This window comes from Trichechus manatus, unplaced genomic scaffold (assembly GCF_000243295.1).
Source record: "Trichechus manatus latirostris isolate Lorelei unplaced genomic scaffold, TriManLat1.0 scaffold00091, whole genome shotgun sequence".
NCBI classification, from domain to species: domain Eukaryota; kingdom Metazoa; phylum Chordata; class Mammalia; order Sirenia; family Trichechidae; genus Trichechus; species Trichechus manatus.
In genome coordinates, this window is record NW_004444027.1 from 4,158,261 (window position 1) to 4,175,990 (window position 17,730).

A 17,730-nucleotide genomic window follows, 5' to 3' on the forward strand; every position below is an offset into this window, starting at 1 on the left:
TGGGTAGAGTGAGAACCACATTTGGCTGTGTATCTTCAGGATTGATCCAGCTCTGAGAGGCAGTGACTCTCAGACTTGTCCAGTCAGAAGGACATTAAGTTAACTGACTTCTGGCTTGGGCATTAGACTGGGTTCATTAAGGAAGGACCATATCTTCATCTTGGCATGTCTCACAGGCCCTAGTCCTGAGCCTGGCCTGTAGCTAGTGTCTACAACTGCTTGATGAACCACCCTTACCAAACTCGACTCACCTAGATTTTCTCCTATGTCATCTTCTACAAGTTGTATTGTCTTGTATCTTACATTTAGGTCTATGATCTATTCATTTTGAGTTAATTTTTATGAAAGAGCCCTGTATCTAGATTCTTTTTTTGTTGTTGCACATGGATGTCCAGTTGTTCCAGCACAATTTGTTGAAAAGTCTCTCCTTGCTCCATTGGATTGCCTTTGCTCCTTTGTCAAAGATCGGTTGACTATATTTGTGTGGGTTTATTTCTCGGCTCTCTATTCTGTTCTACTGATCTGTTTGTCTACCCTTCACCAGTAACACACTGGCTTGATCACTGTAGCTTTATAATAAGTCTTGAAGTTGGTTAGTGTCTGTCCTCCAACTTTGTTTTTCAGTATCGTGTTGGCTATTCTGGGTCTTTTGCCTCTCCATATCGACTTTAGTTTGTCAATAGCCACAAAATAACCTGCTGGGATTTAAATTGGGATTGCATGGAATCTATAAATCAAGTTGGAAAGAGATGACAGCTTAATAATATTAAGTATTCCTATACATGAACATGAAGCCATGGTGGCATGGTGGTTAAGAGCTCAGCTGGTAACCAAAACCTCAGCAGTTCAAATCCACCAGCTGCTCCTTGGAAACCCCATGGGGCAGGTCTACTTTGTCCTATAGGGTCACTATGAGTTGGAACCAACTCAACAGCACCTAACAACAACAACAATACATGAACATGGAATATCTCTCCGTTTATTTAGATGTTCTTTGATTTCTTTCATTAGTTTTTGTTTTCCTCAAGTTGATCTTGTACATGTTGCGTGAATATATACCTAAGTATTTAATTTTTTTTGGTGCTAATATAAATGGTGTTGTGTTTTTAATTTCAAATTCCAATTGTTCATTGCTGGTATCTAGAAAAGCAAATGACTTTGATCAATTTTGTATCCTGCAACCTTGCTATAATCACTTATTCCTGTTTTTTTGTTTGTTTGTTTTAATTCTTCGGGATTTTCTACATAGACGATCATATCATCTGTGAATAAAGACAGTTTTCTTTCTCCCTTCCCAGAATCACCCTCTACAAGCATATACTAAGCTCTCTGCCACATGCCAGAGTCTGAGTCCAGGCTAGGGGTGGGACGCGTGGCCCTCATCTATTCTTTAAGGACTCCACAGTCTTGCAGGGTCCAACCAGGTTTGCTTTCAGTACATTCTTACTTCTCCTTCTATGTGCTAAATAAAAGATTCAGAAAGTAATAGCCACAAAAGCTCAGAGAAGAGGCCAGAAAGATCAAGGTAGGCTTCCTGGAAGTACTGCCCTTTCTGTGAGCTGTTGTGTTCCCATGTACTCAGACTGGTCTGCTTCTGATACCTCCTTTTCTTGCCTTTCTCCCCAATATCACCTAACTCCCTCTCTGCTCCTGGATGCCTAAGTGGTAATATACAGAGCCTATGGGTGAGGCACGGGGAGTACAGTGATCAAAGACCATGAGGAGAGGGACAGGCCAGGCTGGCCTCTGGGGCAGGAAAGGCAATGCTGGACAGCCTTGGCCTTTCCCGAGAGTGGCCCAGCTTTCTCAGTCCCCAGCTCGGGTGCATGTGTGTAGCCATGGATAAGCCTTGGAGTCAGAATAATATCTCATGGAGTCCTCTCACCAGGCAGGTAAGTATCATCATTCCCACTTCACAGATGACAAAGCAGACTCAGAAGATCAAAGAATTGGCCCAAACTCCCAAAGCCAAGTGGTGCCAGGCCTGGGCTTTGTGTCAGTCCGGCTCTAAGGCTGTGACTGTACCCTTCTCCTTCTCTGTTTGTGGAAAGCCTCAGGAGGGCAGGTTTATAAAGCAGCCCCACGTGGAGTGACTTCTCCCCTTTTCTTTCCAATCATAGGTGTCCCTGGCCCTCCAGGACCAAGAGGACTCAAGGGAGATGTGGGCGTGAAAGGGCCTGTTGGCAGCAGAGGACCAAAAGGAGACCCAGGCAGCTTGGGACCCCCAGGGCCTCAGGGGCCTCAGGGGCAGCCTGGGGGCACTGGACCTATGGGAGAACGGGGGCCAGTTGGCCTGCGAGGTGTACCGGGCCTCAAAGGCTCAAAAGGCAGTTTTGGAACTGGAGGGCCAAGAGGACAGCCAGGCCCCAAAGGGGATGTGGGGCCTCCAGGGCCAGAGGGGCCACCAGGGCCAGAGGGGCTCCCAGGGCCTCAGGGAAAACCGGGGATTGCAGGGAAGACAGGGTCACCAGGCCAGCGGGGGCCCATGGGGCTTAAGGGTGAACCAGGGATCCAGGGTCCCCCTGGCCTCCCTGGGCCCCCAGGCCCACTAGGCAGCCAGAGTCCTTACTGAGGAGGGACAGCACAGGACACTGCCACACAGAAAGCCAGGAAGGGGGTAAGAGCAGCGCGAGCCCCCACAAAGCCTCACACAGAGATGGTTGTGGTCCTGTGATCCCAGTGGGGAGTCCCCCAGGGATAAACCTGCAGCTTTGGGCTCCCCAGTAGTGACTAAACCATAGGAAAGCAGCACCCCCCCCCACATGCACACACACACACATACACACATACACACATTTCCCTGCCAGTAAGGGGGTGCTGAGTGGGGTTCCCTGGCTGGGCAGGAGGAGAGGGCAGCAGAGGACCCCTTCTCCTGTGATGGAGCCTGCCAAGGAAGTGGCTACCTCAAGAAGGAGATCTTCAGTCTACCCCTACTCCACTCTGCCCAGCATCTTCACACCCACCCTAGCTAGCAGTTGCCTGGGGCTCACATTGTTTGAAAGACCCAGCAAAACCTTGCCAGGAGATTATGGTTAGAACTCAAGGGACAGGGTGGATTTGGCAACTGCAAGACCCTCCTCATCATCATGGGACTAGAGTCCTCAGGTAGTTGCCCCCTGCCTCACCTGGGACAGTAGGACCCCATCTGACTGATCATTCTCAGGCCCTGACCATGGTGCCCTTGACAAGTTCAGCATTTTATCCATGTCTCTCAGGAGCAGTTCACAAGAAATCCAGACAAGAGTTTCATGTGCACAGGGAAAATATCCAGGCCCTGGAACATTGTGCCAAAGTGGCAGCCAGCTCCCAGGAAAGTCCTCTGAAGCTGGAGGGAGGGAGGCCGAGGTGAGCATGTAGATGCTGTGTCCACTGGGGCTCTCTGCACAGCTGCCTGCCCTGCCCAGTATGAGGCTGCCATCTCTGTTCACTGGGGAAGACTAGACTGAAGAAGGCTGTCCCCTGATCACAGTGTGGCTATCCACACTAGCACCTGGGCTCTTCTCCTGCCCACGGCTGCATGCTGGCCTCTCCCTACCCTGGCCCAGAATGGCCTGAGCCCTCTGCATGAGCAGCAAGATGCACGAGGAGTGGGAGGCCTCACCAAGCAAGGGCCTGAACTCCACAAGACGCTCACTCGATGTCAGCACCTCAGACTTCCTGCACACCTGGCAGAGGAGCTCCAGGAAATTCCCCACAGCAGGTGAAGGCCTGAGGGCTTTACTCCACAGGCTGAACTCCCTATAAAGCTGCCCTGCCTTTATGTTCAGATTCAGACCACCCTTGATGTGGGAGTAGAGAGCTGTCTCCTCCCAAACACTGACTCAGCATTGAGCCCTTTCTGCAGTTCAAAAAGCCTTTATGCCACCTTTGTTGTTATAAAAGATGTGCAACTGGTTTGCATCACTCACCCACCCACCCCCATTGTCATGTAATTCTCTTGTCTACATATGATATCATACAGCATAGTATTACTGACTCAATAAAGAGCTGTTTCTATGAGAATGGTGTCTTCCAGTCTTTTCTGCCCAATTTGGGGGGCAGGGGCATGATGCCTTCAGGGAATCCTTGTCATATTGGCCTTTGAAGGGGAACCAGTGAAAGACGGGTCCCCTGGGTATTCAGTCTCACTGTGGAGCCTGGGAGTAAATCCCTGACCCCTCGCTCAAAAACACTGAGTTCTGCTAGGAGTTCACAGCGATCATGTGGGGGCTGGGGATCAGAAATGACCAGAGCGAATTATACCTAGAGAACAGGAACCACGTGAGGAACAAAGCACACCTTGTTAATGATGCGCCATGGCCCTATAGCTCTCTTTGGTTAAAACAGAACTGGAAAACAGCGCAGGCCTGGACACCTGTGTGATGTCTCCTGGTTCTTTCTTCCTTTTGTCCTAAGACAAGGAGATAGAACAGAAAAAGAGGAATGACCAGGTCATACCTGCCCAAAAGACCCGACTCACCTGGTCTGCAGAGAATAGTGAGGCTGGCTGGGAGTCAGCCAGGCAGCTACAGGATGCAGGAGTGCAGGAGGGAGCCCTGCCTTAGGGTGCTGTCTTAGTCATCTAGTGCTGCTATAACAGAAATACAGCTGGATGACTTTAACAAAGAGAAATTTATTCTCTCACAATCTAGTAGGCTACAACTCCAAATTCAGGGCATCAGCTCCAGGGGAAGGCTTTCTCTCTCTGTTGGCTCCAAAGAAAACTCTTTTTCATCAATCTTCATCTGGACTAGGAGCTTCTCCAAGCAGGAACTCCGGGTCCAAAGGATACACTCTGCTCCTGGTGCTGGATTCTTGGTGGTATGAGGTCTCCATGTCTCTCTGCTCACTTCTCTCTTTTATATCTCAGAAAAGATTGGCTTAAGACACAATCTAATATTGTATATCTCATCAACATATCTGTTGCTAATCCATCTCATTAACATCATAGTGATAGGATTTACAACACTTAAGAAAATCAGATCAGATGACAAAATGGTGGACAATCACACATTACTAGAAATCATGGCCTAGCCAAATTGATATACGTATTTTTGGGGGCCACAATTCAATCCATGACAGATGCTGACTTTTAAAACCCAGTAATTTCTCTGGGTGATACAAATGGTTAACATACTCGGCTGCTAACTGAAAGTTTGGAGGTTCGAGACCATCCAGAAGCACCTTGAAAGACAGGCCTGGCAATTTACTTCCAAAAAATCAGGCACTGAAAACAGTATGGAGCACAGTTCTACTCTGACACACAGAAGTCGCCATGAGTCAGAATCAACTTGATGGCAACTGGGTAACCTCATTTGCTAGCAAAACATGGCCTAGGGCAAGCCCTAAGCTGTTTTTTGTTCGTTTGTTTTTTGAGGGGAGTTCTTAGCAAAGGAAGTTAGCCGAGGGGTAGAAGAATAGGAATGGGAAAGAATGAAGCCACCACATACAGACTGCATAACTTAAGCATCTGTGGTGTCCCCTCACCCCACCAAGCACCCATGATCCATGATGTGTTGGGCACTAGTTAGGCAGTATGGGGTTACAGGGAAGAACGAGGCTAAAGCCTGCCTTGTGGGGGCTCACCGTTTAGTAGGAGAGAGGTATGCATGGTAAAAGTAGCTATCCAACTAGAGCAGTGGGTGGTGGGTGCTAAATGACTGGAACAGGCCAAAGGGCTGCAGAGGAAGGAGTCCTGTGGGCAAATCTGATGGGTGAGACTGCGCAGGTCAGGGAAGGCATTGTGACCAATGTGATGGCATGAAGGTGATGGACCTGGAAGGATGGAGGCAATGTAGAGGCAGGGAGGCTGTTCAAGTGCTGCCAATTCACATTCTGGGTCCCCAAGCAAACATCTAGGAGACTAAAGCTATTCCTTGTCCAGGGTGAGGTAGAGGGCACACCTGCCAGCGGCACTTTGGGGCAGGCCAGCAGGAAGGCGGGTCCTGGGGAGTCAGGCCAGGTAATCAGGAGCAAGAAACTCCCGAGCTTAAGGGCCAGCCCATCTCCTGGAGTCCAAATCCAGAAAAGTTTGATCTGTAATCAATTTCAAGGAGTGACTTTGGGGTCACAATGAGAGACAAGGATCAAAAACTGAGTAGATTCAAAAACATACAAGTAAAGACATAAGAAAAACTCATGGGTCCTGGACAATTGTCACAAACTAGCTCCTGGTCATGTGATTCGGGGGCATCAGCTTGATTTAAAGGCATAGGGTGGAGCCAGACACCACTGAACACACCTGTACAGTCACCTCAACCTTAAGGCCCAGGCTTCTGATTTTTCTGGTCACAGAATCCTGACAAGCTCAATCAAGGAAATAAGAGACAAGGATTAATGATAAGGATTAAACAAACAAACAAACAAAAAAAAAGTTGTCATTGAGTAGTTTCTGATTCATGGCAACTTCATGTGTGCAGAGAACTGCTCCATAGGGTTTTCAAGGCTGTGACTTTTTGGAAGCAGATCGCCAGGCCTTTCTTCTGAGGTACCTCTGGGTGGACTTGAACCTCTGCACTTTCAGTTAGCAGCCAAGTGCTTAACCATTTGCACCACCAGGGACTAATGATAAAAATACAACAAGTAAAATCAGGGTTACAGAAACCGAAGCACAACTAGGCCTGATGGTCACTAGATGCGGAAAGCTGCCTGAGTCTGAAGCTTGTCTATTGATTTCAGAGAACTGACTTGTCTCATCTTTGTCTCTCAGTGGCCATTGAGCTCTCCTTTCTGCTTCTCTTTCTCTCTTTCTCTTGACCAGTATCTTCTGTTTGCACAAGGTCCAATATAACAGGTCTAATGCTCACCACCAATGGACTCAGCCCTTCAATTCTCAATTACCAGTTCCCAGGAGAGAAATCTGATTGCAACCCCTTGGGTAGGGATCTACCCCTGATCCAATGAGCTGTGATCATGGAGGGAAACGGGGAGGGAAAGGGTCATGTGGTAAAAGTAAAGACACAAGAGCAAGAGTAAGAGCAAAACTGGCAATGAAATCTGTGGCTGGCAATATAGAAATAGGAGAATAATAATTACTATTATTATAACAACAACAACAGCAACAATGATTGAGGAGTCACTAGGCAACAGAATACTATTCTAAGCATTTCATCCTCACTACAGCTTTAGAATGTAGAGATTATTATTATCCTCACTTTATAGACGAGGAAACTAAGGTTTGGAGTAATTAATGAACTTCCCAAAATCACATAGTGAGTTTTTAAACATACCTGTGTTGAAACTAAGTACCACCACTTATCAATGAAACCTTGGGAAAGTTTTGCAACTTCTCTGTGTTTCTGTTTCCTCCTCTGTAAAATGGGGATCATAATTGAACCTGCCCCATTGGGCTAATGAGAAGATTAGGGGAGATGATGCTCTTGACCAGTTGCCTGGCAATGCTTAACACTCCATAAGCATCAGTCATTATCATTATGGTCCTTGTGAAACGGACCCAGAGCTTCTTGAATCCCAGGGGGCACTCGCCACACTCCTTTGCAGATAAGTGGCCATAACACAAGCCTTGCCCACTCCTACTCCTGCATTGTTAGAGCCAGGGGAGGCCTAGTCAATCATCAGTTTCAACCCTTTCACTTTTCAAGTGAGAAACCAAAGGCTGAGTAAGGTTGAGGGGTCTGGTGCACATCTCGGATTAGAACTCAGGTCTTTGGGTTCCTGGGCAATGCAATTTCTTGTGTCTCTGGCTATGCTACAACTCAGGTCTCAGGCCACCTTACTATCATTTATGGCCATTGAGCAGCTCCTGTTACACACTCCCCAGGATGTGTTCCCCAACTCTGTCCCATGTCATCCAGTAGCCTTTAGTACTAATGTAGCCCTTCAGAATATCTGGACAGTTGTAGGGACTGCTGGAAATCCAATGAGCTGATGAAGGGGGTTGGGAGGTGCAGAGTCAGAGCCATAAAGCTTCTAGAAAATGCTATGAGTTGGTAAGTTGTTATTTACATGGATTTTATGAAATGGATTCAACCTGCGTCTGTGTGGGCTGGTTGGGCAGGCTCCATGATGGAAGCCCTTCAGTGGACAGGGAACCAGGGCAGGTCATGTTTTTGCCCTGCTGCAACCTTAGTTAGTCATGGGAACTTAGACACAGCATCTCCCCTGTCTGACCTTCAATTTCCTCATTAGAAAATAAACGGAATGACCAGCCTTGACTCCATCCAGGCCTGATGGGCTGCATTCCTCTATCCTGCAATTCCAACCAGGTTTGCTTTCTCCTGCCCTGCTCAGTTGCTTTCCTGGAGCCTGCTAGGATCCAGGGCATGGCTCCAGGGCACGAAATTTTGAAGCTAGAATGAGAGTTGATAAAAACCAAAAACAAAACCAGTTGCTGTTGAGTCAATTCTGTCTCATGGCAATCCATGTGTGCAGAGTAGAACTGCTCCATAAGGATTTCAAGGCTGTGATCTTTCAGAAGCAGATCGCTAGGCCTCTGGAGGGGATTGAACCACCAACCTTCCAGTTAGTAGTCAAGTGCTTAACCATTTGCATCACTCAGGGACTTCTTCAGAGGTGATGGGGGTGGGATTTCAGTCACTGGATTAGAATGATGGCCCTTGCATTGGGTTTTTTTAAACCTCCATCAGATTTGCAAAGCTCTGAAATAACTCCTGGGCCTCCTTTGAAGGAGTGGGAGAGGTGTCTTTGAAACCGTAGTCTTGGGACATGTCCTTTAGTGCTTCTAAAAATCCCAGCCTTGCCCATTCATTTTGTCACCAACCTCACACCTCTCTGGCCAGGGCAGAAAAGGGGTGTGGGCAGAATCTCCAGCCCTTACTCACAGCTCCTCTTCCCAGACTGATGCTGAGCTGGCAACTCCTGCTGCCCTGGCCCGGGATACACCTGTCAAAACAGGGCCATGAGAAGGGAGAGCAGGGAGCTGAAAAACATGGTCTGACCACTTTGTGGTTTCCAGAGAAAGCAGCAGAGCCAGGAGGGGCTGGCCTGGTGAGAGACTGCCACTCCCAAAAGCCTGACACACAGGCGGCACTCTGAGCAGCCTTCCTTCCGAATCATTTAACCCTGCTAGAGCCCAGGTCATTTGTTTGCTTTTCTTGCCTTCATTTGTCCAGTACTTTTGTTTTCTTTTGAACACTTCAAAGCATAAGGCTCTGTGCTTGATGTGGTAGGTGGTGTACAAAGCTTGGTACGGTGCTTCTCAACAAGGACCACCTGCTGAATAAAATCACACAGAGAGCTCATTAAAAGTGCAGATTCCTACACTCTACCTCCCCCCCCCCCCCCACTGATTCAGAACCACAGAGGTGGGATGGGATAGGAGTGAGGGGGAGGAATTTACACTTTATCCAAGTTCCCCAGGGAATTCTGATGCCCAGTATGACATTTGAGAACCACAAGTGCAGGAGATAAAGAAAGAAAAATACATTTTATCTCACTTAATCCTTTTGAACAAAATGTATTTGTATTTTATAGCTCAGGAAAACAAAACTCAGGAAAGTTAATTTTCTTAAGATCATATAGATGTCAAGTGAGTTTGGACCCAGGATTTATGGAACCTGGTTTTACTGAGCTTCTTCTTACAGAATTACAGGATTGGGATTAGATGGGGCCTATCAGCTTGGCTGCTAACCAAAAGGTTCGTAGTTCAAATCCACTAGCCACTCCTTGGAAACCCTATGGGGCAGTTCTACTCTGTCCTATAGGGCCGCTGTGAGTCGGAATCAACTCGATGGCAACGGGTTTGGGGTTTTTGTTTTGTTTTGTTTCTTTTCTCACATGAGAAAGTCAAGACCCACAGAAATTGACTTGCTCAAGGTCCCCGAGTAAGTTAGTGACAAAGCTGTGACAAGGTCCCAAATCTCAGGGCTGTCATGCTTCCCCCATCCCAGCTGCCATGTCACTAAACACCACTGACGAAAGCAGTGTAGGAGTTAGATACAGCAGCTGTGAGAATGGGAAGATTTTATAAAAGAGATGGGATCTGGGCCTTGAAAGAGAGCCAGATGCCAGAGTCAGGCAGCTTCCCACCCTAAGGTCTTCTCCCGAAGTCAAAGCTCTCTAAAATGGGTGCCCTTTGGGGTGAAAAACACTATTAAATATTAAAATATCTTCTTACTGTATTTCATCTGTTCTAGGTCACATTTTATTTTCACATAATCAGATCTGACAAGAAGTCATCCAGAAAGTTTGGAACGACCAAGAATGCAATTTGAAAATTGGATTTATATTTACTGTGTTTAATGATGGAGCACTGGTGGCACAGTGGTTAAGTCCTACAGCTGTTAACCAAAAGGTTGGCAGTTTGAATCCACCAGCCACTCCTTGGAAACCCTATGGGGCAGTTCTACTCTGTCCTATTGGGATCTTTAATGATGAACATCATGCTAGGTGCATATTATGTTTACAGACATAGTTAACAAAAGCATATGAAATTAATTTATAACTAAATAAATTTACATATTTTAGGGACATTGTGCCCCAATATTTTTTTTTTTTTTTTACTAATGGAGGGTGTGATCAAAATATTTGAACAGCACTGCCCTAAGCCAAGGAGGCCTGGTGGCACAGACAGGTATGCATTCTGAAAAGTTGATGGTTCAAATCCACCCAGTGTCTCCATGGGACAAAGACCTAGCAATCTGCTTCCATAAAGATTACAGCCAAGAAAACCCAATGGGGTTGTTCTACTTTGTAACATATGGGTCGTTATGAGTTAACATTGACTTGACAGCACCTAACAAAAACAACAAGCCCTAAGTCAACATTATTCCTTCTGATATTCCCCCTTGTGATAAAACAGAGCTCACCCATAGGGAAAGGGAGAGAGACAATCTCTAAGTGATGGTTTCACCTAGATTTGTAATCTGACAACTCCTCCTTCTGAACTCCAAGATCTTTTAAATACTCCAGACAAGCTTGTCTCCCAAGTTTACAACTTGGAACTTGCTTGCTCCCCATCATGCATCATTGTCCTTATTTCAGCTTCATGGAGCCCCCTTCTTCCAGACATGGAAACATTTAAAAACTTAATAGAGTGGGAATCCCACTGAATTTATTTATTTATTTTGTTACAACTAGCCACACACTGTTCTCAGTACAGGACTGGCAAGCTCCAGGTTCACTTCAGCTTCCTGCCTAGGGGTTCTTTCCAAACCACCGCACAGAGAAGTGGAGCCCAAGCAGAAAGCAGTAGTCTCACTGGGTGGAAGAAATAGAAATCAGAGTTTGGCGCTGCTAAGATAGCTAGAATTGGGTACTAGACAGGGTATTGGAAAAGAGGGAGCTGTAATGGAGTTCCAGATATCTGCATAGGGTTCTCCTTGGATGGTTGACCAAATACTAAACTCACAGTTACTGGTCAAGAATCTGTGGGAGGTCTTGATGAGGGTTGCACAGTGCTGGGTGATTTTGGAGTTCTGACCAGCTAGGTCTTGCTAAACACAACTAGCATTCAGTTAAGACTCCAGAAAAGCCATACTTTTAAGAGTGAAGTCACTAAGTTGCTGTTGTTGTTAGTTGCCATTGAGTCAATTTCAACTTATGTCGACCCCATTTGTGTCAGAGTACAACTTCTCCATAGGGTTTTCAAGGCTGTGACTTTTCAGAAGCAGATTGCCAGGCCGGTCTGCCGAGGAGCCTCTGAGTGGGTTTGAACCACCAATCTTTCAGCTAGTAGTCAATCGCTTAAAGGTTTGTGCCACCCAGGGACCCCTGAAGCGACTATAGCACTAGAGTAAGAGTTATTCTAGATTCACAGTAACAAGGCCTAAAAACAACATCCCTCTCTTAAGAATTGATAAAATGAGTAAACAAAAAATCAGCAAGGGTACAGAAGACTTGAACAATATTATCAAACAATTTGACTTAACTGATTTGTAGAAAACACTGTAGTCAACAATAGTTGAATATACATTGTTTTCAAGGGCACATAGAACATTTACCAAAGTATATATCCTGGACCACAAAACAAATCTCAATAAATTTAAAAAAATTTAAATCATACAGAGTATGCTGTCTGCAACAATGGAATTAAATTAGTATCAACATAAAAAGATACCTATTTAATTCCCAGGTAATTGGAACCTACGCACCACACTTCTAATTACCCATGAATCAAAGTAAAAAATCACAAGGGAAATTAGAAAATATTTTGAACTTCATTAAAATGAAAAGGTAACATATTAAAATTAGAGGGAAATTTATAACATCAAACACTAAACACTTAATATTGGGGGGGAAAAAGAAAAAAGCTCTCAAATCAATGACCTGAACTTCTACCTTAAAAATTTAGAAAAAGGATAACAAATTAAACCCAAAGTAAAGAGGAAAAAAAAGTATAACAAAGATAAGAGAAGAAATAAAACAGAAAAATAGAGAAAAATTAATGAAATCAAAAGCTGGTTCTTTGGTAAGATCAATAAATGGATAAATCTCTAGTCAGACTAATCAAAAACAAAAGAGAGAAGACACAAATTACCAATATCAAGAACCAGAGAAGGATCATCACTACAGATCCTACAGACATTCAAAGGATAATAAAGGAATATTATGAACAACTTTATGTCATAAAGCTGACATCTTAGATGATGTGGACAAATTTCTTGAAAGATACAAACTATCAAAGCTCCCTCAAACAGAAGTAGATAATGTTAATAGCCTTATATCTATTAAAAAAATGGAATTTATAGTTAAAAACCTACCCAGAAAGAAACCTCCAGGCCCAGATGGGTTCACTGGTGAATTCTGCCAAACATTTAAGGAAAGGAATAATACAAATTCTGCACAAACTCTTCCAGAAAATAGAAGATGAGGAAATATTTTCCAACTCATTCTGAGTCCAGCATTATCAGAGTAAAACTTAATAAATATTACAAGGAAAGAAAAACTGTATAAGAAAAAAACAACTGCAGATCAATATCCCTAATAAATTTAGAAGCAAAAAGTCTTAACATTTTAGTAAATCAAATCTAACAGTATATAAAAAGGATAATATATCATGACTAAGTGGGGTTTATCTCAGGAATGCAAGGTTGTTTTAATGTCAAAAATCAATATAATTCATATTAATAGAAAACAAACCAATATAATCATCTCAACAGATGCATAATACATTGGAAAAAACTACAGCATCCATTTACGGAAAAGAAAAATAAAACCTCACAGTAAACTAAAAATAGAACAGCCATTCCTCAATCTGATAAGGGGCATCCTAAAAATAAATAAATAAAACTCTACAGTTAACATCATGCTTAGTAGTGAAAGACATGATGTTTTCTCCCTAGGATCAGAAAAGAAGCAAGTATATATGCTGTTACCACTTCTATTTAACAATGTATTTGAGATCCTAGACTGTACAATAAAGCAAGTGTAAGGGAAAAAAATGATTTCCAGATTAGAAAGGAAGGAGTGAAAGTATCTTTAAGGACAATCTGATGGTCTACATAAAATAACCTTAAGATCTACAAAAAAGTTTACTAGTACTAATGAGTGAGTACGTAAGATTGCAGGACACAAAATCAATATACAATGATCAATTGTATGTCCATATACTAGCAAGGCACAATTTAAAATTGAAATAAAAAGCAACACCATTTACAATATCATCAAAAAATATGAAATGCTTAGGAATAAATTTGACAAAAGATCCGTAAGACCTGAAATTTACAAAATTGAAAATTGCAAAGCATTACTATGAGAAATTAAGGAAGACCTAAACAAATGGATATATATCTTTACCATGTTTATGGATCAGAAGATTCAATACTGTTAAGATATGAATTTTATCTATACAGTTCTATAAATTTAACACAATACCAATCAAAATTCTATCAGGGTTTTTTATATAAATTGACAAGCTGATTATAAAATTTGCATGGAAATGTAAAGGATCTAGAAAAGCCAAAACAATTTTTATAAAGAATAAAGTTGGAAGACTAACACTATCTGATTTCAAGACTTGTTATGAAGCTACAGTAATCAAGACAATGTGGTATTCATATAAAAAACAAACCAAACCCGTTGCTGTCAAGTCGATTTCAATTCATGGTGACCCTATAGGGCAGAGTAGAACTACCCCATAGAGTTTCCAAGGAGTGGCTGATAGATTCGAACTGTCAACCTTTTGGTTAACAGCTGAGCTCTTAACCACTGCACCACCAGGGCTCTGGTATTGGTATGGAGTAGACATATAGATCAATGGAACAAGACTTGTTATGAAGCTATGGTTATCAAGACAATGTGGTATTGGTGTAGAGTAGACATATAGATCAATGAAACAGGATAGAGTTCAGAAATAGATCCACACATATATTGTCAATTGATTTTTGACACAGGGGCCAAAACAATTCAATGGATAAAGGATAAGCTTCACAGAAAATGCTGCTGAAACAATTGGATAGCCATGTGCAAAAATATGAACTTTGACTCTTACCTCACAATACATATGCAGATTAACTCAAAATGGATTATAGACTTAAATGTAAGTATTAAAACTATACAATTTCTAGAAAAAAATCTTGGTGACCTTGAGTTAGGCAAAGATTTATTGTATATGACACAAAAACATAAACATGGACTATTAAAAGAAAAATTTGATAATTTGGCCTCCATCAAAATTAAAAGTTTTTGCTCTTCAAAAGACAGTGTTTCAGAAAGGAAAAGGCAAGCCATACACTGAAAGAAAATGTTTACAAAACATATACCTGAAAGAATATATGAAGAATTTTTACATCTCAGTACTAAGACAATTGTCTTAGGCTGGGTTCTCTAGAGAAGCAAAACCAGTAAAGCATATAAATATACATAGTGAGAGAGATATATCAAGGAAATGGCTCATGTGATTGTAGAGGCCGGAACATCCCGAGTCCATGGGTCAAGATAGAGGCCTTTCCTGATTCACATAGTTCCAGGGGCTGGCGAACCCAAGATTGGCAAATCAGACAGCAGGGCTCTTGCTCAAGGGCTGCAAAGTTCGATGAATCCCAAGATCAGCAGGCAAGACGGCAGGTCAGCTGCTAACTCAAGTCCCAAGAACCATAGGTCAGATGAACAGAAGCCAGCTGCAGGATCCAGAGCGAGCAAAAACCCACAAGAATTGCCAGAAAGTCCATTTATATATTCGATGTAGGCCACACCCCCAAGGAAACTCCCTTTCAACTCACAGCAGATCTCATCATGGAGGTGATCACATCATTGTACAACTGCCAAACTACATCATAACTGCCAAACCACTGAGAATCATGGCCCAGCCAATTGACACATAACCTTAATAATCACAGTTCACCCCTTGTCAATTTGTCACCTGTACACATCACCTTAAACCATACATAATCTCTAAATAAAGACAATTATAAAATCATACCGGCACCTAACATGGTACAATGAATACACATACAAGGTTGAAATACTCATAATGAGTACAGTCCTCGTTTCTGCAACTGGTCACATGGTAATAACTGGTACTTAGAACTAGCTTCTTCCATCACCCATTCCGTATTCCCTTTGCCCTCAGCAAGCACTTCAGCTGGTCGTGGTTCTTTGCCTGGTGGAGTGATCCAAATCTTCATTCTTGAAGGATCCAGGCCATTAGTAGTTATGTCAGAATTGGGTTGCTATAGTTTTCCATTGACTTTAATCACCGGCCATGGTAGTACTATGAGATGCCCTGAGGGATCTCCTGCATTCTAGACCTACTTTTCTTTACCTCCATTATGGACTATCAATCCGATTTCCTCTTGGTAATCAGGATCAATCACAACAGCCAATATTGTAAGTCCCTTCTTTGCCTTTTGATCCAGAGGCTTAGGAGCCCAAAGTGGCAAGGTGGCATTCTTGGCTTCAAGTTCAATGGAATCAGTTATGTGTCTCTGGGTGGGAGCATTCCTCCATTTGGAACTTAGACCTCTAAACTGGCAGAGGTTGTGGGGACAGAAAGCAAAAATTTTTCGAGTGGGTTACTAGGGGAAATAGTGAGTGGTGCCACTCCCATTTCCACTCCTTGATTCCTGGACCTATGAATCTTGGCTATGGGAGAAACAACACCATATATTGGACACTGGTTTAGAGCATATACAGCCTCCTGAAGAACACTGCCCCAACTCTGCAAGGTATTGCCACCTAGTTGGCACCATAATTGTGTCTTTAGAAGGCCATTACATTGTTCTATCAAGACAGCTGCTTCAGGATGTTGGGGAACATGATAAGACCAGTGAATTCCATGAGTATGGGCTCATTGTCGCACTTCATTTGCTGTGAGGTGAGTCCCTTGATCCGAGGTAATGCTGTGTGGGATGCCATGATAGTGAATAAGGCATTCTGTAAGTCCATGGATGGCAGTTTTGGCAGAAGCATTGCATTCAGGGAAGGCAAATCCATATCCAGAGTAAGTGTCTATTCCAGTAAGAACGAAATTCTGCTCTTTCCATGATGGAAGTAGTCCAACGTAATCAACTTGCCACCAAGTTGCTGGCTGATCACCACGAGGGATGGTGCCATATCAAGAACTCAGTGTTGGTCTCTGCTGCTGGCAGATTGGGCACTCTGCAGTGGCTACAGCCAAGTCAACCTCGGTGAGTGGAAGTCCATGTGCTGAACCCATGCATAACTTCCATCCCGCCAACAAGGCCACTTTGTTCATGAGCCCATTGAGCAATGATGGGAGTAGCTGGGGAAAGAGGAGGAGTGGTTTCCACAGAATGTGTCATCCTATCCACTTAATTGTTAAAATCCTCCTCTGCTGAGGTCACCCTTTGGTAAGCATTCACATGGGACACAAATATCTTCACTTCTTTGGCCCATTCAGAGAGGGCTATCCATATAACTCTTCCCCATAAATCTTTGTCTCCAATTTTCCAATCATGTTCCTTCCAAGTCCCTGACCATTCTGCCAAACCAAAGGACACAGCCCATGAATCAGTATACAACCACACATCTGGCCATTTCTCCTTCCAAGCAAAATGACCAACCAGATGCTCAAAGTTCTGCCCATTGGGAGGATTTCCCTTCACCACGGTCCTTCAGGGAGGTCCCACAATGGGGCTGTAGTGCTGCTGCTGCCCACTTTAGAGTGGTGTCTGCACATAGCACAGAACCATCTGTAAACCAGGCAAGAGTTTTGTCTTCCTCAGTCAACTGATCATGAAGAACTCCCCATGAGGCCATAGGTACAGACTGGGAGATGGAAGGTAATGTGACAGAAGTGGAGACCATGGGTATTTGGGCCACTTCCTCATGCAATTTACTTGTGCCTTCAGGTCCTGTCAGGCTCAATCTCGTATATACCACTTGCATTTAATGATGGAGTGCTGCTGTGCACATCCAACTTTGTGGCTCTGTGGGTCAAACAACATCCAGTTCATCATGGGCAGCTCAGGCCTCATGGTAGTTTGGTGTCTCATGTTTAAGCATTCAGTCTCTGCTAAGGCCCACTAACAAGACAAAAGCTGTTTCTCAAAAGGATAATAGTTATCTGCAGAAGATGGCAGGGCTTTGCTCCAAAATCCTAAGAGTCAGCTGTGATTCACCCACAGAGCCTGCCAAAGACTCCAAACAGCTTCTCTATCAGCCACTGACACTTCAAGCACCATTGGATAAGCCGAATCATATGGCTCAAGCGGCAGAGCCGCTTGCACGGCAGTCCAAACCTATTGCAGAGCCTTCTCTTGGGCTAGGCCCCACTCAAACCTAGCAGCTTTTTGAGTCACTTGATAAATAAGCTGGAGTAGCACAACCAAATGTTACCTCCAAAATCCAAAGAGACCCAGTAGGTATTGT

General features: G+C 43.8%; 1 protein-coding gene across 2 annotated transcripts in view; it reads left to right on the top strand.

Annotated features, from left to right (window-relative positions):
- The window catches only part of SCARA3 (scavenger receptor class A member 3), a 38,480-nt gene extending 28,289 nt beyond the window's left edge, over positions 1–10,191 (top strand). The window contains exon 5 of one of the 2 annotated variants that reach the window (XM_023736706.1): positions 10,095–10,191. In XM_023736706.1, coding sequence (XP_023592474.1) covers positions 10,095–10,126 — 32 coding nt within the window. In that variant the 3' untranslated portion in view covers positions 10,127–10,191. Of the gene's footprint in view, positions 1–2,120; positions 2,609–10,094 lie in introns of those variants that run through there. The other variant, XM_004382181.1, reaches the window with a different exon arrangement.
- The last annotated feature ends 7,539 nt before the right edge of the window (positions 10,192–17,730 follow it).